At 33.7% G+C, this 25,283-nt stretch overlaps 3 protein-coding genes across 11 annotated transcripts in view; 1 reads left to right on the top strand and 2 right to left on the bottom strand.

The window, feature by feature from the left end:
• The window catches only part of LOC118267153 (phosphatase and actin regulator 4B), a 50,034-nt gene extending 31,349 nt beyond the window's left edge, over positions 1–18,685 (bottom strand). For 2 of the 9 annotated variants that reach the window (XM_035580963.2, XM_035580964.2), the window contains exons 1-2: positions 18,428–18,685; positions 15,420–15,521 (exon numbers count right to left, since the gene is read on the bottom strand). In XM_035580963.2, the coding sequence (XP_035436856.1) occupies positions 15,420–15,521; positions 18,428–18,518 (193 nt within the window). In that variant the 5' untranslated portion in view covers positions 18,519–18,685. Of the gene's footprint in view, positions 1–5,952; positions 6,439–13,110; positions 13,308–14,265; positions 14,496–15,419; positions 15,522–18,427 lie in introns of those variants that run through there. The other 7 variants (XM_035580968.2, XM_050703170.1, XM_050703171.1 and 4 more) reach the window with 6 other exon arrangements.
• LOC118267154 (uncharacterized) lies at positions 15,620–17,487 on the bottom strand. The gene has a single exon (XM_035580971.2). The coding sequence runs from the start codon at positions 16,579–16,581 to the stop codon at positions 15,727–15,729; it is 855 nt and encodes a 284-aa protein (XP_035436864.2). The 5' UTR covers positions 16,582–17,487; the 3' UTR covers positions 15,620–15,726.
• An 896-nt stretch (positions 18,686–19,581) lies between the features above and the next one.
• LOC118266775 (ribosomal protein S6 kinase beta-1) lies at positions 19,582–25,265 on the top strand. The gene is made up of 9 exons (XM_035580319.2): positions 19,582–19,901; positions 20,188–20,234; positions 20,322–20,583; positions 20,673–20,806; positions 20,885–21,076; positions 21,311–21,401; positions 22,588–22,830; positions 23,195–23,302; positions 23,692–25,265. The coding sequence occupies exons 1-9, from the start codon at positions 19,803–19,805 to the stop codon at positions 23,875–23,877; spliced, it is 1,362 nt and encodes a 453-aa protein (XP_035436212.1). The 5' UTR covers positions 19,582–19,802; the 3' UTR covers positions 23,878–25,265.
• The last annotated feature ends 18 nt before the right edge of the window (positions 25,266–25,283 follow it).

Genomic DNA, 25,283 nt, shown 5'->3' with positions numbered 1-25,283 from the left:
GCCTGCCAAGACCACAAATCTATACATTTACTAGCATTGTATTACAGTTGCATTTATTAATTCAAGTGGAGTTGATCGAAGTGACAATGAAAGAAAAAGTGACGGCGTACCTATCTACTGGCTTTAAATGTCACATGAGGTAGGTAGTTTTAATTCGATCTGAGAATAATCAAGAAACAGGATAGGGTGATCACGAGAAAGGCAGGACTTACAAGGTATGCATAACAAACTATAGGAACCAGTCATTTGTATGCTGCTGGCGTCTGTAGTGCCGAGTCGAAATAACTTTAACTTCAATTTTCCAAGAACTACAACACAAAAACTCGTACTGAATAAGATGATCACTTGGGAAGTATAATCTTGCAACAATTATAAAAGACAACTTGTCCACATTATGTACAACAACAGCAGCTGTTAGTAAAGTAACAATTTACAACACAGAACATATTGCGTATTATTAACGTTAAAATAACACAATATTATTCTTTTACTGCTTATGAATAGAGTAAATCAAATAACAACACACGTTGTTAGTGGTTTACCATTGTAACTGCACATGCGTCTTGTTCACTTATGTGGCTTCTAAGATCATGCAATACGCATGCACCTGTCGTAACGTAACTTTTACTTTTCATCTCGCAATGATTGTTATTGAATAGACAATATTCTTTTTTATTCTAGCGTCCTGGATTCGTCATGTCCCCAACATTCCAACAATTAAATTTCGAGTAACATTCACCAGATTTTTTCAAATACTTTTTTTAAGGTTAAGTACGGTGAAGGACACTGGCAGTGTCTGTGTAATCTAAAAATATTTGACGAAGAATTCGAGCGGCAGATAAGAGACAATTCATTTTCAACGCTGCCATTACCTTATCAACAAAGAAAACAAATTATCTACATACAGTATGTACAGCGCTTACAGTTTTGTCACTCATTTTTACAAGCTTTTATTTGTAGTTACATTGTAAATATGTTAATGAAGTAGGTACTTGTGTACATTGATCCCTAGTACACGTTTAGACTGAATATTAGAGCTACACTACAATTATTTATTTGCAGCAATTTTGTTGAATTTAGTTTGATGTTGAATTTTCACGAAGGATTTCCTCAAACTTGCACTTAAACCGTATTTGAATTCTTTACCATTTAACAAACCATGTAGACATGGAAACAAAAACAAAATGATACCAAGTTTATAGAACTGAATAGGGCATTAATGATGCTGCAACCAAAAAAAAAACAATTAGATTTGAAAAAACGTTGCTAGAAATGACATGTACATCTGTATGTATAATTTTCTTTCAAAGTTATTTATAGTTTACTAAAAACATTACAGAAATCTCATCTTCATAAATATTTCATTGGAATATTTTGAATAAACAAAAATCTGTTTATTTAGATAAAACATTCCGATCTTCAAATATGTACATAATATGGGAACTGATAGCTACGATAACTACTATCATATTGTTCTGTTCGTTAGATTAACTATTACAATGGTTCTGTGGCTGGATTATGATAATTTATTATTAATACAAAATTACATTATGCTTGAACAAACGAAAACGGTAAATGAAGGGTTATGGGTGTGATGGGAATAACGTTTAATTTGCTAAACATGAGTCACCGGTTCGTGACGAAGTGACTCGCCCACAACAATTGCCAGAGCCCACCAACGCACCTTGCGTCCTCACTTCTCACCTTGTCACAAGATTTGAGGTCCTTACCTTCTAAGACCTCGACTCCATTTTTGATAGATTATAGATATTGCTGGTTTCGACAGTCATGACAAGAGTACTAGTAGGCTCTTAGCTTATTTTATCAATCATTTAATTTAGGAATCGACTCTATACAAATATTTTGTGAATTAAAATGTACTGAATATAAATAGTCCTCAAAGTTAATGTTATGTACGTAGTGTAGGTAGATACATGTACAATCATGTTTTAACCGCATTACAATCTAGTGCTAACGGAAGTCAGAACTAACTTGTGTTTAATATTTGAAGAGTGATTTAGGTATATGTTATGTTGAGAGCAAAATAAATACAGCAAAAAACGATAATGAACATTTGATTGCCTCTATATAATTTACCTGTACAGTATGTTTTTAATTTTTACTGTGGGGGGACTAGACCACATGACAAAACATACCGTTATGTGCACCTAATGTTTAAATGAAATAGAAACGCATTCTTTGTACCCTCTGGACCATAACAGGACAGCTGTTATTGTCATTTGCTACTCACAATTTACCAATTCATAATTAACTCATGCTACGTTCACATGTTGGTCACTCGAGACGGGATAGACTCGTACTTTATTGGAGTTGTATATTAGGCAACATTATTTGCTACTAACATTACAGAGGATATTATAAGGACATGCTACAAAAAGGATTAGTGATTTCATTAACAACTAATGAATATATTATTGACATTACTATCTATACCAGCCAAATAAAATTGTCGTGTCCCCAATACTAATCGGTAAAGCGTCAAATAGGTACTTCACTACTGTATTAGCTTAAGACATTGATATAACTACTAATCAATGGTTTACTAATTCATAGTTAACCCATGTTATGTTCACATGTTGGTCACTCGAGACGGGATAGACTCGTACTTTATTGTAGTTGTATATTAGGCAACATTATTTGCTACTAACATTACAGAGGATATTATAAGGACATGTTACAAAAAGGATTAGTGTTTTCATGAATAATTTATTGACATTATTATCTATAAGTACCAGCCAAATAAAATGTCGTGTCTCCAATACTAACCGGTAAAGCGTCAAGTAGGTACTTCATTACTGTATTAGTTTAAGATATTGATATAACTACTAATCAATGGTTTATGGTACGTTCGTTGGACAACATGGGAGTGTTCAAACATCATTCAATTACACTTGCAATGATTCAACAGTAGCTTTGCATAACGAATACCATAGTTAATATGCTTCTCGAGTGTCACCTGTGGTAACAAAGGCACATTAGTCAATACTTGTACGGACATAACATGCTAGTTCTTGTAGTTTAACTTAAATGAAATGCTTATGTAGATATTATTATTAAAATAAACGTGCAAGTGTCATTGCAGTGATATTCTCTGACCTTTTGATTAGAAATGTCACAGACAAAATAAGGCAATATCCTTCCAGGACCGCAAATAATTCATGGAGCAGATACTCAACAATGTCCCGATAATTGAGTTTAAAATATAGCTACTGTTGTTCATCGGTAATGAATGTCAACGTCGACTTCAATTAGCTCAAGCCAATCAGCAGCCATGTAGAGCCATGTAGTACGTGATGTGTTCACTACAAATGCTCAATGATGTTCAAAAATTGTTTGAAGTCTTTTGAGTATTTATTTAAAACTATGGCTAAACTCTAATACTCTTTTATAATTATCTTCTTAAAGGATACCAGTATACCTGACATCTGCTTAAAAATGTGTCTCATAAATAATTACATAAGTAAATGTAACAAAACTGAACGATCCTTTAAACCTCTCTTTGTCCGTCTAAATATGAATCGACTAAATTTTGGTCCAAAACACGTCACGCTTGTAAAGTTTGGCAATACTGCGCACATACTGTCAAAGAGATGTAAAAGCATGAGCAACAATGACATCACCAAGCCGTGAATAATGCTTCGGAGATAATCACTCATAAATATATCTAGACGTACATGGTTATACAAATCGTAAAGTAACTGTAAAATAATACAAAAAAGGGGCGGCGTCGTGTTCGAATTAAACCATTGTAGACACTGGGTAGAGGACAGGCGTCTACCTGCTAGCAGTGGCGGTCATACATTCTCGTCATAAATCTATTGATTTTAATGCCCAAATTTTTTACTTTCGTCACATAAAGGTTTTTTTATACATAGTTATCTCACAACTATGCCAAGGCTTTCTCATCTAGGTTAAAATTTTTCAATATCTGTGAAGCAATGTTTCCTTTCCTAGTCTTTGCTTCTTGCTAAATTGCAAGCATGATAATTATTATTTAATATTTTCAATATGTGTAATAAAACAAGGCAAGACCAGTATCCGGCTGTTTAGCCGGAACCTCGTTTGATTAAAGTAATAGGACTACAAGTTACGGTTGCAAGTATAGACAAGTCAGGTAAGCTATGTATGAGTACTTTAGGTACTTCTCAGAAACTTATGTGTTATGATTTCACTTTCAATAGACACCACTTAAATACTGGTAGATACCTATAGTATAAGAAAACGTGAGTAAAATCAGGCTCCCATCAGGTTGAGCTTCTTTTGTTTTCAAAGTGTATAAAAGCATGATCTACGATGAAACAAGTTGTTTAAAATGGAATAAATTTACATTTTCACACAGTGATCGCACAATTATTGCGTAGTTTATGTGGCTATAAAGCCACATAGCTTTATAGACTACAATTGTAATTGTTCATATCATAAATAAATAACCATACTTAATTGTTTTTAGTTGCATCTGTAACATGATAGGTTTGTTGCAGATGTTCAAAATCTGTGTGTAATTAAGCGTATTGTTAGATCGACTTCTAAAGCAGTGAAGCGCACGAGGCTACAGCCATCAGAGACATTTTGATATTTCTACTGATTTCTGAAGTCAGTTTATTTTTTGGTTTTTATTTCAAATACCAACGTCGCAATTTTTGTTCAACACTTTCTAAGTTTCAACATGAATCGACACAAACTGTGGTTTGTTTTTTGGGAAAATTCTAATGCTCGTACCAATTACAAGAATCAGGTAAATGGAAATCAAAGTGAAATCGGTTTATCTGCAGAAACACACAAATACGAAATTGTAGAGTCTCCTCTTTTTGTCATTTCGTCCGTGACAAAGTTAATTGTAACTGGGTTAGCTTAGAACAACAATTATATTAACCTTAAGACTGACCTTAGTACCTGTCTATAGAGCATGATTTCAAGTTTCAACTTAAGTTAATTCCGAGATCTTTACCTTTTGCGTCGACAGAATACTGATTACTTGAGAGAGCATTGCTTTCTTTATTGGAGAAATCTTATTTTTATGGAAATATAAGCCAATAACAATAGCGCACTATGTAGGTAGGTACCGACTCAGATCAGAACTATCGAATATAAATATTGTAAATTGATATTTGTTGGCACTACATGACTTTGTCTTTGCAAAGTTGAGCTTACAGGACGCAGACGGTAATATTATTGTCTTTAAATACCATGTTGCAGAACAGGGTATACTGAATCTATACAATGTTTATAGAAAAGATCACTAAGGACAAAGTTTTTTTTTTAATTTCCAAACTAAGCTGTTTTGATTTAATAATTATTATTTAATTCTTTTATTTTAGCACGAGACGTCCTGTACATTGTATGTCACGCAAGTGCTAATGGAAAATAGGCAGACATTGTGGGCTGTCGTGACTCGTGACTAACCCAAACCACTCCTGCAGGTAGCGTGATGCCAATAATAATATCATTCATTGTTTCGAGTTAAAACACCTTGATGTAGCATAATCCTGATTTTTATATATGTACCTAAAGTTTAATAATTATAGCTATTTATGCAAGAATTTTACTAACTTCAGAGGTATATCTTTACACATCACAAACAGCAGGTAGATACATCGTTAATTGTTAAGCCCAGTAAGTACTAGGCCTCAAAAAGTACAGACACCTTAACTAACAATGACTTCAGTAAAACTTAAAGGTAAGTAATTCAGTAGATTCCATCAACAACTATGTACTTTCATAATACATAACATTGTACAAAAAAACAGTGCGAGTACCTGCTGAATCAAAGTCTATTGATACCAATTTTCATACTTAATATGTAACATGAATGAAGATGAAGAGTGTATACAAGTACAAAGCTGTAGTATGCATGTACATAGTTTTAATTTCGCAAAGCTATTGTTAGTATGTGCCTGGCAGTAAAGAGACAAAAAGGGAAGGGAAACTGACCGGCAACTGCTGCCACCTCTTTTGCACCGACATGTAAGAAATCGGTAAGAGATAAAGAACTCGCAATCAATTGCCTGCGCTCCTGAAAATCAAGTTGGTCGAGGCTGTTGGTCCTAGTCCCGCGCACCGCCTGGACGGGCGCGCTCAGCGACATGTCAACTACGCGTCGCCATGTCGTACAGACGACATCTTCGCTATTGTAATAACACCAATTACACTGTCAATGCACACCAAACAAAGACACACAAGATGAGAAACCGACGCGAACAACGCCGATCACGACGTTTTCATTGCGAAATGCCTGCGCCGCCAGAGACGCTCAACGGCAAACTGGCGTGCGGGCGGCCGGTAACGCGGGGCAGAGTGGGGGCCCGGCTGCCTCTGTCCCTCCTGCATGTTGCAATGCACTCAGCTCGCCTCTCCGAGCTATAGCCGTGGTGAGGCGAGTGAGTATCTGCCGCGTCACGTCAACACAGACACAACCGGCCTACAGCGAACTACGGCACGTCGCGCCGCGATGTAGAGGCGGCGTCAGGCCCGCCGGAATTATGAACGTTTTGCTCTATTTGTATTGTATCATTTATTTTGTACGCAGATAGTAACAACTTCAATTTATACGATACCTTTGTTTGGTAGTACATTTTTAAAAGCTTAATTAAGCGTTTCACATGTAGACAATTATTGTGAACAATAAATCCTCGAGTAATCAACGGTAATGCCGTTTTAAGTTCAAGGTTGACAAGCTTCATACAGGTAAACAGACGAGAGAGAAAAAATAACAAGTCAAGGATGTTGGATGTACTTTAAAGGATAGAATAGAGTAAAAATGTGCGTGGGCAAAGAGGGCAGTTTTAGTGAGTTTATAGTAGTGATGTAACGAACCTCAATTTTTTTTCAGACTGCGTAAGCGATTATTACTACTTATCGCTACTTAAGAATTTGGACCAATATTTCTATGGCTTTATTTTGACGACTGATTTGATGCGCGAATTGCAGTACTCATTTGTAAATTGTTTACCAAAAAATATTGTAAGATATTTTAATCAAAAGATGAGTTTTGTAATAAATATTAAAGAAATTTATACTTATTCCTCGATTAACTTTTTGTAATTGAATTTTTTTTTTATATTTCTAACGTTCATATTCGCGTTCAAAATTCCAAATGTCAAAAATCTAATGCGAATACAAATATACGTTACATCACTAGTTTGTAGGTAGATTAAGCAGGTTAGCATAGGCTGACATTGCATATCCGTTTGTCAAGTTCTTATTGAAGAAGAACCAAAAAAATTATTATTTCTGGAAAACTGTTCAGTTAAAAATTAAAATAGTAATGTTAACATTCGGGGAGATTAAATAGAAAATAAAAATTCCCTACAATCCAAACATTAGACGACTACGTAATGACGAGAGTTTTACTATGTGGTACCTAATTTTTTTTCAGATATATATCTAGACACACGGCAGTGTGTCCGCCAAGTTCGAGCAAAAAACCGACACACCGGCCGTGGGTTATATTACACGAACCATTTCGGGCCAAGTTCGACCCACCTATAACTCAAAATCTATTTTATCTACGCATATGAAATTTCTAGTATCTGTCGAGATCTACTTACTTATCTAAAATACAAAATTTCATTAATGTATCTATTGTAGGTCTTGAGATATTGACGTCAGAAAATCGCTATTTTTACTATACACTCACTGACTGACTCACTCACTCACTCATCAAAAACCTAGACCACTTCCAATGGTCGTATTGACTTGAAATTTGGCATGGAGGTAGGTCTTTAGGTCAAGGTAAAGGAAAAAATCTGAAAATGGCCAAGTGTGAGTCGGTTTTAAAAATAATGAAGGTGTAAATTCATACCCCTAAGGAACTAAAACAAAAACATTTATCTATATCTTCCAATGGTCGTACCGACCTAAAATTCGTTACGAAGGTTTGTATTTAGTCAAAGTAAAGTAAAATAAGAAAAAAAGAAAATAAACCTTTTTGACAAAAATAAATGAAATCCCACCCAAAACATAAATGTGAAAGGCTGCCAAGTTCGATAATATTGGAATGCTTCGCCTATAAAAGAAGTGAGATCTAAATAAGTACCAAGTTCCATACACAGACTTCAGTTAAAAATGATATAACTTGGCAAGTTTTAATAGAAAATTATATACTTGACTCATTGCGTTTAGTAGGTTTATAACAAAGTGTGTGAAAACTTGCCAACTTGTTATATCATTTTTAACTGAAGTCTGTGTATGGAACTTGGTACTTATGGCCAGATGATCAGCAAGGTTCCAAATGTTATCAGAAAAATATAAAAAAAATTCTAAGTCCTACAGTTTTTAAATTACAGTGACTTATGTGTTATCCACGAAAAAGTACACCCTGTGCCAGTCTTTTGACTCTTGTTGCTACAAATCTTTATTTTTTCGTCTGCAGTCTTCCTTACATTATCCTGAATAGTGCTCCAGTAATATGGAATCATAAATTCTTAGCCAACTGCTTTAGATTGGAAAACATTGTTAGTTTTAGAGGAACTAAATACTCTGAATAAAATTTTCACCTTACTTTAAGTGGCTGTACTGAATAAATTATGTATGGCGCTAGTAGTGGCAAATTTCACCAAAGTTGGCGCATTTAATAAGGATTATAAAATGGTATAGCACTTTGCAAATTATTTCTTAAATTCGACAGAAAAAAAGATCAACAAAACTCCGTTTCGAATTTATTTGAACTTACTAATATTTCTTCTAGTGTACTGAAATCATACGTTACAACCTCGTATGCACTAGACAATACATTGTACGCGATTTGTTATCATCATTTTGAAAATCAGCGAGGATCTCTTGTCAAACAACATTGTCTGTTTACCCGTGATTTCGCTTGTAGCATTCGTCGGCAATATTACTAGACTTACTAGAGGAACTGTTGTTGTGTATCATGTTTCACTAAATAATATTGAATGATTGCAATATGATGTTCATAGTGCATCAAACACATTATCAAATGTGTAGTAAAATCAAAAGGAACGGACACGGCAGATTCATGTACACAGTATATCGACGCGGTAGTGGTATGGTGTACATAATCCGTTACGCACAATTACTCGTCATATCCAAATCAAAAAAAAAAAAAGAAAAAAAAAAAGAAATGGGTGAATCCTCCGATTAAGTTACGTATTCATGCCTTGTGATCAAATGCGGGATGAAGCATCAAATTATCTTTAGTTTGTCGAGAAAGAGTTATTTGCATCGTTACAAGGAATTGCAGGTAAAGCAAAAAAAAAATAATCAACACTGCGCAAAAAAGCCAGTGCTCAGCTAAAATGCCGAAGCCCTGGTACGATGGCTCAGGATGCACAACACCAGTTCGTCTAGCGATAATATTGCAGACGAATGCTGCAAGCGAAATCACGGGTAAACAGACAATGTTGTTTGACAAGAGATCCTCGCTGATTTTCAACATGATGATAACAAATAGCGTGCAAAGTGCTGTCTAGTGCATACGAGGTTATAACGTATGATTTGAGTACACTAGAAGAAATATTAGTAAGTTCAAATAAATTCATCGAAACGGAGTTTTGTTGAAAAATCTTTTTTTGTGTCGAATTTAAGAAATAATTTGCAAAGTGCTATACCATTTTATAATCCTTATTAAATGCGCCAACTTTGGTGAAATTTGCCACTACTAGCGCCATACATAATTTATTCAGTACAGTCACTTAAAGTAAGGTGAAAATTTTATTCAGAGTATTTAGTTCCTCTAAAACTAACAATGTTTTCCAATCTAAAGCAGTTGGCTAAGAATTTATGATTCCATATTACTGGAGCACTATTCAGGATAATGTAAGGAAGACTGCAGACGAAAAAATAAAGATTTGTAGCAACAAGAATCAAAAGACTGGCACAGGGTGTACTTTTTCGTGGATAACACATAAGTCACTGTAATTTAAAAACTGTAGGACTTAGAATTTTTTTATATTTTTCTGATAACAGTTGGAACCTTGCTGATCATCTAGTGCCCGTTGGACGTCGATTTCAGGGACACCCTGTATATATATAGGTTGTGAGTTTGTGTTTGTTTGTATGTTTGCTACTCAATCACGTCAAAACGGCTGAAAGGATTAGGATGAAATTTGGAATAGGTCTAGAATAACACATAAGCTACATTTTATCCCGCGGGAACACAGGTGAAGACGCTGACAGAAGCCAGTAGTGATAATTAAAAACATACTCGAAATTTTTGGTAGAAATTAGACATTCCGTAGTTCTTTACAGATTCCTGAAAAAACCACACATGATGTATGATATTTTTTGATAAAGATAGAATTGAGATAAAATAGAATCAACTATTACTGGTATTGTAAAACACATAATACATTCTGAAGTCATTTTGATGGACTTAAGTACTTAATGAACTAATCATGTTTTTAGTTGAACAATTGTTTTTTTCTGATGCATCTAAAATGCACATTCTTCGTCGCAAACGAAGCATTGGTTCTCTATAGAAACAATGACTAACTGGCTGATTTTACGATTAAAAGCCCTTCAATTACTCTGCTGGTTCACGACCATTGAACGCTTGTGCTCACAAGAAACGTTTTTTTTACCGCAAAGTTTATTCACACAGTAAAGTATGAGTGTGCGAAATGTGGAGAATGAATAGAAATGCAATATTTTATAGTTCTAGATTCAATAAAACACAGGTCTTATTTTCCAATCAAAGTCTCAATGACCCAATGCTACCTTAATCGAGAAAGCACGTTTGCCTCGTCAAAATAGTAATGCGGATAATGTGCCAATATTGTGGAAATGTGGATCTCAGATGCGCAAAGGGTCAATTTGTTGGAATCTGCAATCCTAGCAAATTATAATAAGTGATACTTTAATGACTCTTTTTGAGTAACATAAAAACAAATGATCTCAATATAAAAACCAATGTGTTCTACTCATATGAGGTATTTCATAGGAACTAGACACGCGATACCTAGTTATAGTCATGTCATATAACTTTGTCATATAATGTGTGCAGAGTCGAATTGTGAAGAACAGATTTGACGTTACAAAAATGCCTAATTTAGGATTAATTGAAATAAATGCTTTGATTTTGACTTTGAGATATCCTAAACTCCTTTTTAACCGACTTTAAAATCTGTGTGCGCGATTATTTCGCGTTTGGCTGAACCGATTTTAACGTGGTTTTAGCATAGTATTTTACAGGGTTAGGAGAAGGTTTTAGACATAAAAAAATGGATGTTTGCTCTTTAAAATTTGAAAGCCCTTTTTTAATAAAAGTTCTATACTTATACCTTTCGTAATTTTTGCAATAATGGAGAATGTATGACTACACTATACGTGTAATGTATTGTCCGCGTAGCTGGAGGTAGATTATCATTAGTAATCAGTAGGTTATGGTAATCTATTTCCTCGTCTAACTAATTGACCACAATTTTAGTAAGCTTAACTAGATTTGATTGAATGCCGAAGAGTGTTTCACTTGGAGCTATCCACCCTTCAGAACCTATTACGTTTACATTTTAATAAGACCCGTTGTGAAGTTTTTACTAGCTATAACGACTGTTATAGATGTTCGTATGATAATTGGCATCAACGGCTTAACGTGCTATCCGAGGCACGGTTATGGGGTATTAACATAGACTAAATAGTAAAATTAGCCAACATCAACGACCGAAGTTGTACTCGTTCAAACATTGTTTACATAACATTTGTTGGGACTGCCATTTCGTTTTCCACTTTCGCTGTCGAAGTGTCGATCCGTGACCAACCAACACCAGTGGTCAAGTTACCCATTTAAAGCGCATTAATAACTAGATTACTCTTTGGCAATAGGACATTGAATGACTGATATCAACTTATAACTGCACAATTAAAATATACAGTCAGAAGTTGACTCTGGGTACTACCCATAGAAAAACTTATTTTTTTCGATGCATTATAGCAGATACGTATGAAAATCTTAAGTAGAGTAAACTTGTTCATTTAAATGCGTCCAACCAATTCTTGTGAACCATCAAATCTTCTTATCCAAACTAAACATGACTCCCGGTACTTGTAGCTTATATTCAAATTTTCTCGGCATCCACTACCATCCGACTAGATGGCAAATAAGACCGAAATGAGCTTATTTACATCGTCAAGGCTTTTTCCATTTGCTCCAAAAAATTGCATCTTCCTTTTAATGTTATGATGGAGACGAATGCGGTGCACAGGACCATCGCCCTTTTAAGAGGCTTGAAACCACTTTTCAGGCCTCTCCATCGACGTAAGCTGTCTGTGCCTACTTAATGACTTTTTTCAGTGTCATTTGTAAGTCAATTTGCTTTAAGTACTGTTAATTTGGTTCTGTTTAGTTGTTTATTATTTTTTATTAATACTTAATTATCTTAAAGAATACCACGAACCGCTTTTTTTCAAAGCTTTATTAAATTATATATCTATTTATTTTACATAACTAATCTGCTTTATCTACGCTAATTAATATCTTATCAATCGTAGGTACCTAAATGACTAACTCAAAATAGAAACTGAATACATATCGACACATGGGAGCAAGGAAACGGAGCCACTATAATTTTTGGTTCTTTAATTTATTAAGGAAGTAATATTTACTGATACAAGTATTTTATTTAATTGGTAAAAATTATATGAAAGGCGATTTAATTACCTTTATAAAATGAGAGTATGTTGTTGTAAAACGATTTTTTTAAGTTATAGAGGGTTCTTTAAAATGATAAAAACGCTAGGCTCCGTTGTTTTGCTTCCAAGTGTAGTAACTAAGAATTGATGAGAAGCAAAAATTGATTTGAACAGCTCAATCATAGTGTATTTTAGATATAGTTAAGTTCCTCTTAAGTGTAATCGGAAAAATTACTTCGACGGCATAAACCTATAAACAACGACTAAAGCAGTTATAGTTATTTATACGTATAAAATAGATAAATTATTTAGCAATATTGTCTGTTTTTGAAAATAAAACATTTGAAAATGGCGCTAATCACCAACATGTCTGCGTGATAATTGAAAAATAAGTAATGTCTAGGCATTTCCCACAATGATTGAATATATGACACGTTTACTTAACGTTTTATTCTTACATACGATGATAGTCAAAATTAATAAAATCAGAATGTGACTTACAGTAAACTTCGTCTAAGATTTCAGAATCACTGCTTGTCTCATCGTCTACTGGCCTGTGGCGCGTTTTTATTTTTTTGTTTATAACATCCATATTGTCATGACGATCAAAAAACACCCAGCTTCACACTGCCAATGCACACACCAAATATTAACATCTTAACACTCTGATACCCTAGCAGTACACAGTTTCAAATAACACTGAGACATCACGCATTAAATTTTGAGATTAGATAGCAATTGATAGCATCTACTTATCAAAATGTTTTTCTATTGGTGCTTGATTGTGTTGATTTCTTCACAACAAATAGCAATCAACTTATTTACAAGGTTATCCGAAAATGATATAAGTATTTATTTTACTCATTAAAATGTTTCCTGTGTTGTGTAATGGCAAGAAGCAATATTGTCACAATCTGATTAGAAATTACTATATTTATAAAGTTGGAATGAGTTTCTCAATTAACATAGTTTTATATTATCAAGACAGTACCTATTCTAGTCGCCAACATCGACGCTGGCATCAATCTAGTCAATCAATTTAACATTAAATGACCTGAAGTGCTGTTTTAAAAATGTGAAAAATAAGCTTGAATAAACATAATGGTCGCTTTTGATGATGAGCTCGGTTAGATTAAGCGTGCAGTCCCTTTTTATAAATAGATGTCTATTGCCCTAGAAAATAAACGAACCATATTTTCATGCTAGAAACCTATGTAGCGTGCTAATGCAAGCAATGGAGCCATAAAATATAAAAATTATCCCATATGTTACACATAATACGTATACTTCGCTATTTAACCATAATTTACGGCACATTATTTATTATATTTTGATTTTCAAATATGCAAATCAATGTGTGGGAAATTGAGAAAATATGGCTATTTAAGATAGATATCGATTACCTAAATAGAACATAACTCTAGGACAGCCCGACGCCGTTCATCGACGACCATCATTTATAAGGCATTAATGGATACCAACATCTACAGGAGTAAACGATAGTGCATTATATAGGTTCCACTACCTAGCTAGTTAGAGATTATTGTAGACATTTAATTAAGTAGTCCGAGAGGAAATACCTTATACGTAGAAATACACTTATCAAATAACAAATCTCTGAGGCAATCATTTGATGAAAAGAGAGGGCACTCTCACCTCTAGTGTACACAGGAAAATCGCCGTCGGATCGACTGTGAGTAAGCATGGGTCCGTAGCACCGCCACGGCGGTCGGTCGCGCAGCGCCCGTGGGCCCTCCACGGCCGTTCACCTATACCAGCCCATCAGCACAATAAACACGGCACACGGGCCTACATCTACGAGGCACTCTCAGCGTGGCGTCCAGCTCTCACAACTCACGTCAACTCACCGATGGCGGCGCCACATAGACGGAGAGAGCGAACGGAGGCTGCGCGGCGCATCTCACGCGCGCATCCCTCACCCTTTCTGTTTCTCTAAGCGGGCACCCGCCGCCCGCCGCCACGCAGGCCCTCCGTCCCCCATGCAAACACGTGTACTGTGTTAACGTGATTCTTTCTATGTAGTAAACGCCCAGTATTTATGAAATGTCCATCTTTACGTGTATAATTTACACAACCATGACCACCGATTGATATTGTTTCTTTCGGAAAACAATATGTTCTTTCGTTACACATGTTTTACATTAAGTAAGCAAATATATTATATATTGCTGAAACATGTATTAAAAATATTATACCTACTTCATTTCTAAATTAAAGAGGCATTTCTATGACTTCTCTTTTACCTATTAAGAAATTTAAATATATTCCAATAAAACTAATGATTTTACTTAAACAGTACTTCATGGATTATGGATGGATACATATTTTAAACTTGTACAAATTACAATTCCATCATATCATGAACAACCATTTAGAAAAAAACTGCTACTTCGTTTTTTTTTACATCAATACAATGTTTTACTTACAGCACATCAGTACCTATTTAATTCATAAGAAGCTATGAACCTCACAGATTATGAGTATTTATTTACTTACAAAGTCTTCCACAGGCATTTTTGTTTCCAAAACTTATAGTGCCAAGTAAATTGGTGTGAAAGACTACTAGGCCACTTAATGCATTTAAATTATCTAAATAAAACCACTGAACATGAAATTACACCAAAAGAGCAGGATAGCTTCCAATTTACTTCCACAAACATTTTGTAGTACATTGCCCATTAGGAACCAGATTCAAGTATGTAGGGATATTAGTAGGACAGATTATTCCGGACAAGCCATATCTGTGTGTAGAACCCTTTAACCATAAGTTGACAAAATCATGTACTCACTTAGATCACCATTAGCTGTTGCTGTATCAAATGGTATAGACAAATGTCGACCACCTTTTCCCACAGGAGGCACACCCAGATTTGATTTGTCCTCGATGTCACCTAAGCAAAATATATAAAGCTTTTATGTACAATGTAAGCAAAAAAAAAAGGAATGAACACCTTAATATCTATCAAAGGTTATAGTTTTATAACAGTAATTTGAGCCAAAGTATTTTTATTTCACATAATTTAATATTTTTATTTTATTGCATTGTAATTTGATCAGATTAATACAGATACAAGCTTCAACATTAACATATTTAATTTAAATAATAACATTCCACAGTGGGTTATCAATATAGGAAACATAATCTGAATAGTCCATGTAGTCATGCATGCTTCCAGCTCCTCGGTTTCGGCTCCTTAATTTCTTGTCCTGTTCTGTGATATAATTTTGCTTGTACAGTTCCTTCCAACTTCTACCATCTGTTGGTAGATCAGTTCTAAAATCTCTCTTACACAAGGAGTACCACAAACTATCACTTTCTAGTAACACCTTCAGTCTTGTGTTTGCCTTACAAACATTAATTATGTCTATCACAGGCAGGTTTATCATAATATTCAAGAGTACTTCCTCTGGCAGTCCCATTAGACTAGCACTTGCATAACCATGATGACTTAATATTCTACTTTTGACAGCAGACACAGTTTTATTTTTGAAAGTTGTTGAGAAATGTTTCAAGTCTCGAAATATCATTGGAATAGACGTAGCTTGAGGTGACACCACATAACGACTGATGGGTATACAAATAGAATAAGTGTCATAGTTTAATTCATTTATTACTAAATTCACTAACACAGTTGCTCCCAGTGGACTCATGATCAATTTCAGTGTAATATTCTTAAATCCAGACATTATGAATGTAGCTTCATATATCCCAGAGGGTGATTTCCATTTGGATAGTTGGACAACACTGAAAGATGCCATGGGGTCCATCACCTCGTTATCTTCACTAACTAGTAAGAAGCCATTCTCTATCATCAAAACAATAATCATAACAAATAAAAAATCCTTTTGAATAGAATCATATGTTTTACTCTCCTTTAAAATTCGTTTAACAAATTCATGTAGCAAAGGTGCTATGTTTTCTGTATTACTTTCTTCTAATGTGATTTCCATGTTGTGATCAAAGTGATGGTATCAATTTTGACAAAAGCCCCGCATATTAGGAAGGAACCCGTACCAACTAAAATTTTAGGTACGAAAATTAGTAGTTTTTACTTCCAGTTTATTTAATTTTATTTACTTGACTGAATTGAACAACAATTTGTTTACATAAAATGAAATGTCATTGTCCCACACACAATCCACAAACGTCGAAGTTAGTAAGAAAAATTGACATTAGATGTGACGTTTACGAAGACAGCTGTGAATATTTGAGTCATAAAATTATGACTAACTTTGTAATAGGTATTTTAAAAGTTTTAATGAAAAAATATATTATTTAATATTTTTTCTACGATAAAATGTATCCCCCAAAAATTTACCTTAACCTTTTATAAAACGTATCTATGTGAACAATGGAAGCAATTATTTTGAAGCTACTTCACAAGCGCTAAGAATAAAAATTCAAAAGCATAAAATTTACATTACTTAGGTATTTTTGTTTTTAAAACCGAATAACTTTCCGTAAACGAAGTCGTATTACATTCTTGTACATAGGTCACTTTATAAATGCACCGTAAAATTATTATTTGCCGTTTTCATCTGGATGATACGAAGTTGTGGAAGAGTTAAAAGATTTATTAAAAGTAATTGATTTCTTTTAATTAACTCTATTGGAAAATTAATATTTACTAAACATTCTTCTTACAAATATTGATATAATTTCTGGTTTGCGGAATGACTCCTTCTTGTGACTTTTCATTGAAAACATAATTTTGGCAATAATAATTATTTTGGCCTATTTCCAACTGACTGAATGCTATAACATTCCTATATGATTTACAATATTTCAGTTATTTCCTTGTTTTTTTTTTGTATCTTACATAAGATGAGTCATTTTCATGAGTGTTAAAGAATTTTAGTGGAGTTAATAAAATATTGAAATGAGAGTCATAGTGCTAGAATAGCTCTCAGAATTAATTTGAGCAAAGTTTTTGCTTCCTTTTGTAATGGAATGGGTGTGCTTGATAGACAATCGGTGGTTATAGATATTATTAGTCATAGTTGAATGCCGAAAATTAGAAGTTTTCAGACCTTAACTGACAATACAAATTCATGGCAAACAATTACAAACAACAATTATTAACGGGTGGTGACTTGTTGTTCTACATGGAGGACTAAGGGGAAGCCGCAGGAGTGGATGTCTTAAGGCCGATGAGGATGAATTTTATTATATTTTATGTGTTTATGTATAACACTGCCTGTTTATACAAATTGAATAAGAATGTAAGGTTTGAGGAAAGTCAAGAGATTAGCACATTATTATTTTTAATCAATATAAAATGAAAAATGTATCTAATTAGACTGCAGAAACAATAAGAAACTAACTATATTAACGAAGCTACAAACATCAAATCATATAGGTACATATTCTGATTTAAAATTGAAATTAACGAAACTATGAAGATCAAATCATATAAGTATGTATGATCTAAAATTGAAATTCTGCACTTAAAATGATATTATCAATAAAAGCTAAATTCCCAAAACATTTATCATTAGGTTGATGTATAACACAATCTGTTATAAATTCAAAAGTTTTTATACATGTCTTTGACACTTCCAAGCAAATACTTGTGGAATTGTGTGAGGAAGTACAGCAAATAAATATAGTATTACATTCAAACAACATGTTCATAAGTATCTACACGTTAATTACGAGATTACTAAGTTATTAGAATAAAATTAAGACTAGACTAATGGCAGCACTTTGCCATCGAGGTTATTTGTAATCAAACTTAAGAATCAGACGTGCTAAACAAGTCTTACACTAAATTAAATAGTAAAATAAAACGCTTACCAATACTTCCACTATTCGTTAACTTCTTGTTGCTCTTAAGTGAACCATCCAAGTTATGATTATTCGAACTCTTATCGTTGTCACTGGCCATTGGGATAAACGCCGTTAATTTAATAGATAAAAAAATATCACAATTAACTGTTTGTTTCAAACATACTTTTTATTTTCACTAGCATGTAAAAAGAACTATAAAAGTACAAAAGCACTCTTTTTCTAAGTAAATCATGTTTACACCCTCAGTTGCAGACAGATGACAGAAAGTCAGACAGAAACTATAAAATCATAACAATTTAAGATGCGTTCAAATTAAAAAAATTAACAACAATAAAAAAGAGGGTGCTTACAACACAGGTTGTTCTAATATTTGTACACAACGAACGATAATTGGACTAAATGTGTTACTATTTTTTAAATAGTATTATATACTTAGTAATTTCTTTTTTGTTCAACGAATACTAATACAAAATCTTTTTAAAAACCTTATTATGAATTCAACAACAAATAGATGCACCAAATTCTCCCTAATAGCCTAAATTCCAGCTAATCAGCCAACATAAATGTATAAAAACTGTTATTGTATTTTAAATTTATAGATAGAAAAAAGACAAGACAAGTTTTTATAAGAAAGATCAGTTATAGAAGAGAGAGTTATTTAATATTTACATCTTGTAATCTTTTAAAATGCAACTTTATAATGAATGTTTGGTTTTTTGGAGCATTGGGGCATCCTTAACCTTTATTATTCACGAAGTGTAACTCGCCAGCTTTTGGAGCATTGGGGCATCCTTAACCTTTATTATTCACGAAGTGTAACTCGCCAGCTTTTGTCCATTGTCGTCGTACGCCTTTTCTCTAAAAGGCGTTATGATTTGGCGCTATGATTTTTTATAGTCGCAGTCCACACCGTTGTATTTTGCACTTTACTTTGTACAAAGTATAATTAAAGCAGGTTTTCCAAATTTATTAGGATATTTGTGATTGTGAATAAAAAAACTTTAGGTAAGGTAATCCATTTTAGGTATTTATCTTTAGTTTTGTCAACATTTTTCTTTCAACTAAACCCAGGCTTTCAAAAACCGGTATTTTAAATATAATTTTTATCGATATGAATGGAACTCCCCTATTCTCGTCTATAGTTTATACTTTTTAGTGTTGCAACCCTAAAGTCGCGCATAAGTGCATCACATTCTCGTGTACGCTGTTGTTGATAAAAAGCTATCTATGCTCGAGAAACTACGACCGAAAAAATAACTTGCAAACTTTGGGTGTTATTTTATTTTAACAATTGTGTTTATGAGCGAAACAAACGATAGATTTTTGTGCATTTACAATATTGTAAATAAAAGTAAAGTTTTGCTGATGTGATAGTCTTGAAATGTCATCTTATATGGCTGGAGTATTTGATTTAGATTTAGATGTGGATCCTGTTGTGGTTGCAGATTCGGATGAAGACGACATAATCGAAGTTGATGAGGTATTAATACCATGATGTTTATAATTAGATACACCTCATTATTACTTAACCTAAAACCTGTTCCATATTCTCATGATTGTCAAGGATAAATTCGTCGTAGTTAATTTTATTTATTTTCGTGACCAATTTTAATATAGATCAAACCTTTCGTGTATAATTATAGCTTTTATAATGTATCTTTCCTTTTACGTGGTGCTGATTGTTTGTGTTTTAGAATGTTTACCAAAAATACTACACGTATTTTACGTGTGTAATCACAATACTAAAATATTGTAACGTGTTTCAGTTACAGGTTGATTATGAACCCGAGCTTCACGTAAATGCCATCGTAGAGTAAGTAAAAATATTAGTACATATTTGTGTTATTTTTGTCTTGTGGTATTTCTTATGTGAAAATAATGTTTTCGTTTTGTGTATTAGGACTGAGGATTCTGAAACTATACAATTATCTGAAGATAATGTAAATCCAGGGCAATGTAGGCGTCTTGGGCCTCAGGACTTTGAATTACGCAAAGTTTTGGGCAAAGGAGGATATGGCAAAGTTTTTCAAGTCCGTAAAGTTACTGGTCCTGATGCTGGTGCTCACTTTGCTATGAAGGTTCTAAAAAAAGCTTCTATAGTACGCAATCAAAAAGATACCGCCCATACAAAGGCAGAAAGAAATATTTTAGAGGCTGTGAAGGTAAGCTGATGTCAGAAGTAAAATATTACATCTATTTTATTAAGTGTTGTTAAGTTTTACATGTAATGCAAAATTATTGTTTATTTCAGCACCCTTTTATAGTGGAGTTGGTATATGCTTTCCAAACTGGAGGCAAGTTATACTTAATATTAGAATATTTAAGTGGGGGTGAACTTTTCATGCATCTTGAACGTGAGGGTATATTCCTAGAAGATACAGCAGGGTAAGTTAGTTACAGGTTATTTTATACAATTATGTAAATGAGGTTAGACATATCTAAATTGTGTTTATTTTATTCCAGCTTCTATTTGTCAGAAATAATTTTGGCATTGGAACATTTACATAGCCTGGGTATAATTTATCGCGATCTAAAACCAGAAAATGTACTCTTGGATGCACAAGGCCATGTGAAACTGACTGATTTTGGATTATGCAAAGAACACATTCAAGAAGGAATAGTTACCCACACTTTCTGTGGTACAATTGAGTACATGTAAGTATATACATTTTATGGTTTATATTTTCTGACCTATATTTACTATTACTGAAATCCTTAGAAGAGATAGCTTTTACTTTTTAAAGCACTTGACCAAGGTCCTAATGCATTATTGTACACAAGTTCTATAATCTATATTATTACCATCAGTCAGATATTGCCCTTTGCTCAGTCAAGGCCTTCCCTTAATATACATTGCTACATTAATTTGTTATATTTTATTAATTCAAGGGCACCAGAGATTTTGACTCGAAGTGGCCATGGCAAAGCTGTAGATTGGTGGAGTCTTGGAGCTTTAATGTATGATATGCTCATTGGACAGGTATGTGACATTTTTTTTTTCTAAATATTTATATTATGTAAGAAAGTTTGGTAAACTGTCTTTTGACAGGAATTTCTTAAAGAAAAGAACACAAGCTATTGTTTATTTACCTCCTTTATGTAAGCCCTCTGTAGGCTGTACCCAGTACTCTCTTTGATTGCTTGCATTGGTGACTGCAACCAAATTTGCGGTGGTTTGTCGTAACCTACCCATGTGACGCCGACGCGACGATTTAATGGTCTCAAATTTTATTATTGGTCACCATTGTGTAATTGCACTGATATTGTTAACTGTTTGGTTGTGGCTGTTGAAGTTCTCTGAGTAACAAAAAATGTTTTAGCTTCTGTTCTTCAAAACTTGTAATATACTAACAGATTATTACGAAAATTGCTCATTAGTCCAGTCATTTGGTAAAAAAGGGGGTTACCTGGAAAGTTTTCCGGGAGTTTTGAAAATTGGTTAATTTATAGATTTGGGTATGCTCTTTTCGAATTTCAACTTTGCCACCTCGTACACCCGCCGCTCGCGCCGCCATATTGAAAAAATGGCGCCTAAAAACGGATTTTTGTGAATATCTCCGTTCCGTCGCATTTTACAAAAAAAAATTAAGTACAAAATTAAACTATAAAAAATTCCTACAGTTTATGTATTAATAACTTTTCATAAAATCAATAGTTTTTGGCGTATGAGCGCCGCAAAGTATTATTCATCTGCAGCACCACGTGTACAAACAATGTGTGTTGTGCAGCAAAGACTGTCGCAACCGAGGGCTAGGCTCGCTGTCGTTGCAGCGGTAAGTCCCCTGTTTGAGGAGTGGCTAGAGAGGTGCCATGGTGTCCTCTCCTACCGCCTGACGCAGGTGCTTACGCTCTCGTGCGACGCTCGTTTTTTTTCGTAAAATGCGTCGGAGCGGAGATATTCACAAAAAATCGTTATTAAACGCCATTTTCTCAATATGGCGGCGCGAGCGGCGGGTATACGAGGTGGTAAAGTTGAAATTCGAAAAGAGCATACCCGAATCTATAAATTAACCAATTTTCAAAACTCCCGGAAAACTTTTCAGGTAAAACTACCAAATGACTGGACTACACGTACGTAACGTAATTTAGTAATTACGAAGATTGCTCAATTTGGCGAAACACATTAAAATTTTGATAAAATTGTTAATGAAGTGATCATATTTCAGCCACCATTTACTGGAGATAATCGTACAAAGACTATAGAGAAAATATTAAAAGGTAAACTTATGCTTCCTGCCTACCTCACACAAGACGCCCGTGATTTGATACGGCGTTTAATGAAGCGTTCAGAGACTCAGCGTTTAGGATCTCAGGGTGCTGCCGGGATTCGTGGGCATGCCTTCTTCAAACATGTTCATTGGGATGACGTGTTTAATAGAAGAGTGGAGCCACCTATCAAACCTAGACTGGTAAGACTATCATTTAATTAAAGTACACCTAAACAAGATTGTTTTAAATGTATTATTTTCCTATTAACATATTTTACTGTTAAAACTACTTAAATAGATCCAATTTATTGTTCATTAGCTTCTTCCCGCGGCTTCGCACGCTCTTATTTCGGAGTTATTAAACATAAATAAACTATTCTTTTGAATCAATCTACACTATTAAAAAAGAACCTGTACTATTGCGTAATTTTAATGATCTGAAGACACGCAGAAGGCGATATACGACTTTGTTTTATACTTTGTAGTGATGATGATAGTGATTAGTTCTAACTTAGTATGATTTCAAAATGTTTTATGTCTTGTACTAAAAATTATTATTTTCCAGACAAGTGATGATGATGTATCGCAGTTCGATACAAGATTTACTCTGCAGACGCCAATCGATTCGCCTGATGAGTCTACACTTAGTGAAAGTGCCAACCTTATGTTCCAAGTAAGTAATAAAATATATTTAAAGTTATCCAACATAAAACAGGAATAGGGATGTTTCTATTTTTTGTTTGCCTATGACTGAGCTACCATCCGCATAACAGTGATATGATTTACAACTTGTCATTAATATGGAGAAGGAACGAGAATACACGATTTGGGTGTTAGTTGCTTTATTTATGCACAGCTTCGAAAGAAGGGCTTTGTGCCTGACCGCATCGAAAGCTTTTGCTACGTCCAAACTAACTGCAAAGGCTTCCTCTTTATTCTCATCTGTTTAAAATTAGTTTTTGTACCTCTAACTTATTTCTGAAGACTGCATAAGTACTTACCTCTATTGTTAGTTGAAATAAAATTCAAAACTAAAATCAAACTAATATATTAATTCGTCAGGGCTTTACTTACGTGGCGCCGTCTGTATTGGACGAGATTCACAAACCGCGTGTTGTAACTGCACGTTCACCGCGGCGCCCGAGACTTCAACACCATCACTTCACTATTCCTCCGGCTTCCGGTGCCCACCCTCACTCCCATGCTCAACATGAAGACCTCATGGATGTTCAAGGTTTACCTATATAGTAAGTACCTCTAGTAATAATTGAAAAATGAGAATAGATAAGTGTTGTGTTAATTTAACTACTGGTATGTATTAATTTAATAAAGCGGGTTTACCTCTCCTGTTAACTTTGTTACATAGATATTCTGAAATTAAATCATAATTGTACGAGTCAATTTTTAGGGCATATATTAAAACTTCACATAAGTGTATGTGGGGCGGGTGGGTGTCTATCTTTGATGCGATAAGCAATAGTATTACTCAATACATCTTATATTTCTACCTCTGACTGTCTTAAATCTCATTCTATTTTTGAGTACGCGAACACCCGCACAAGTTTTAGTGTACGCCCTTGGAGGTTGTAACATTGTTTTCAAATGTTGTTTTAGAATAAATGACTCCTTTGTGTTTTAATTTCATTTCATAAGTAGTTTGAACAAATTATGTAAGTACATTAAAATTTTGCAGCAATATTGTTTAACTATGTTCATTCACTAATATATTTTTATCCTGATTTTATTTTTATACAGCATTATAGTTTGAATTTAAAAGGAATTGTTTCACATGTGAAGTGCTCTAGTTAATTTTTTAAAACTCACGCGAGGCCCGCCAAAACTAACATTAGTTAATAAATATAGAAAATGAATTAATACATAGGTTAGATATAATTTTAGTATAACACTAATTTAATTTTATTTCATTTCTGATGTTTGTGTCTCTTCTTTACATTTTTTGGTCACTTTCAGTTTGAGTAATTGATACCCAGAGTGTCTTTGTTTACTTTTATATAATCTGTACAATATTATTTCCGTTTTTATTGTAGTTTATGATAATCAAACGAACTTCCTACAAAATGCTTATGAGAATTGGAATGCAATAATAATGTTTAACTATATTATATCGTAATAAAGATATTGTGTTTAAGTTATAAGAAAGATTATTGTTATTTGAGAGTAAAATATTAAAGGGTATAAAAATAAACACAAGCATGTCTTAAATATGGATCAAGTGCTGCGTCGTATTAGTGATATTTACTGATTGTACAGATTATACTATATGCCTTAAATACATTACACAAGAGTTGTTGACTATTACAAGTATAGAATTGACTGAAAAGCTTTTATTTTCAGGCCTAGAGTAAATTCATATAGTTGACCATTTTATGCTAAGGATGAATTCAACTACAAAAGATGCCCATATAATATAATATCGGAATAAATGGTACTGTTTTATACTACATATTATAATAAATGTACATTTTATACAAGTTACCGTTTAGTCTTAATCTTTTGGTAGGAAGTAATCACGTGTAAAAGATGTTCTAACCCCGATATGACAAAAATAATAATTTACAATATACCTTGTTACCATGCTTCATGAATTGATTAAAATGTCATTTTTTATTTTGTAACCAAGAGTTTTTTTTTAT

Source organism: Spodoptera frugiperda, chromosome 23 (genome assembly GCF_023101765.2).
Source record: "Spodoptera frugiperda isolate SF20-4 chromosome 23, AGI-APGP_CSIRO_Sfru_2.0, whole genome shotgun sequence".
Classification (NCBI taxonomy): Eukaryota; Metazoa; Arthropoda; class Insecta; order Lepidoptera; family Noctuidae; genus Spodoptera; species Spodoptera frugiperda.
This window is presented reverse-complemented; position numbering and strand designations above follow the sequence as displayed.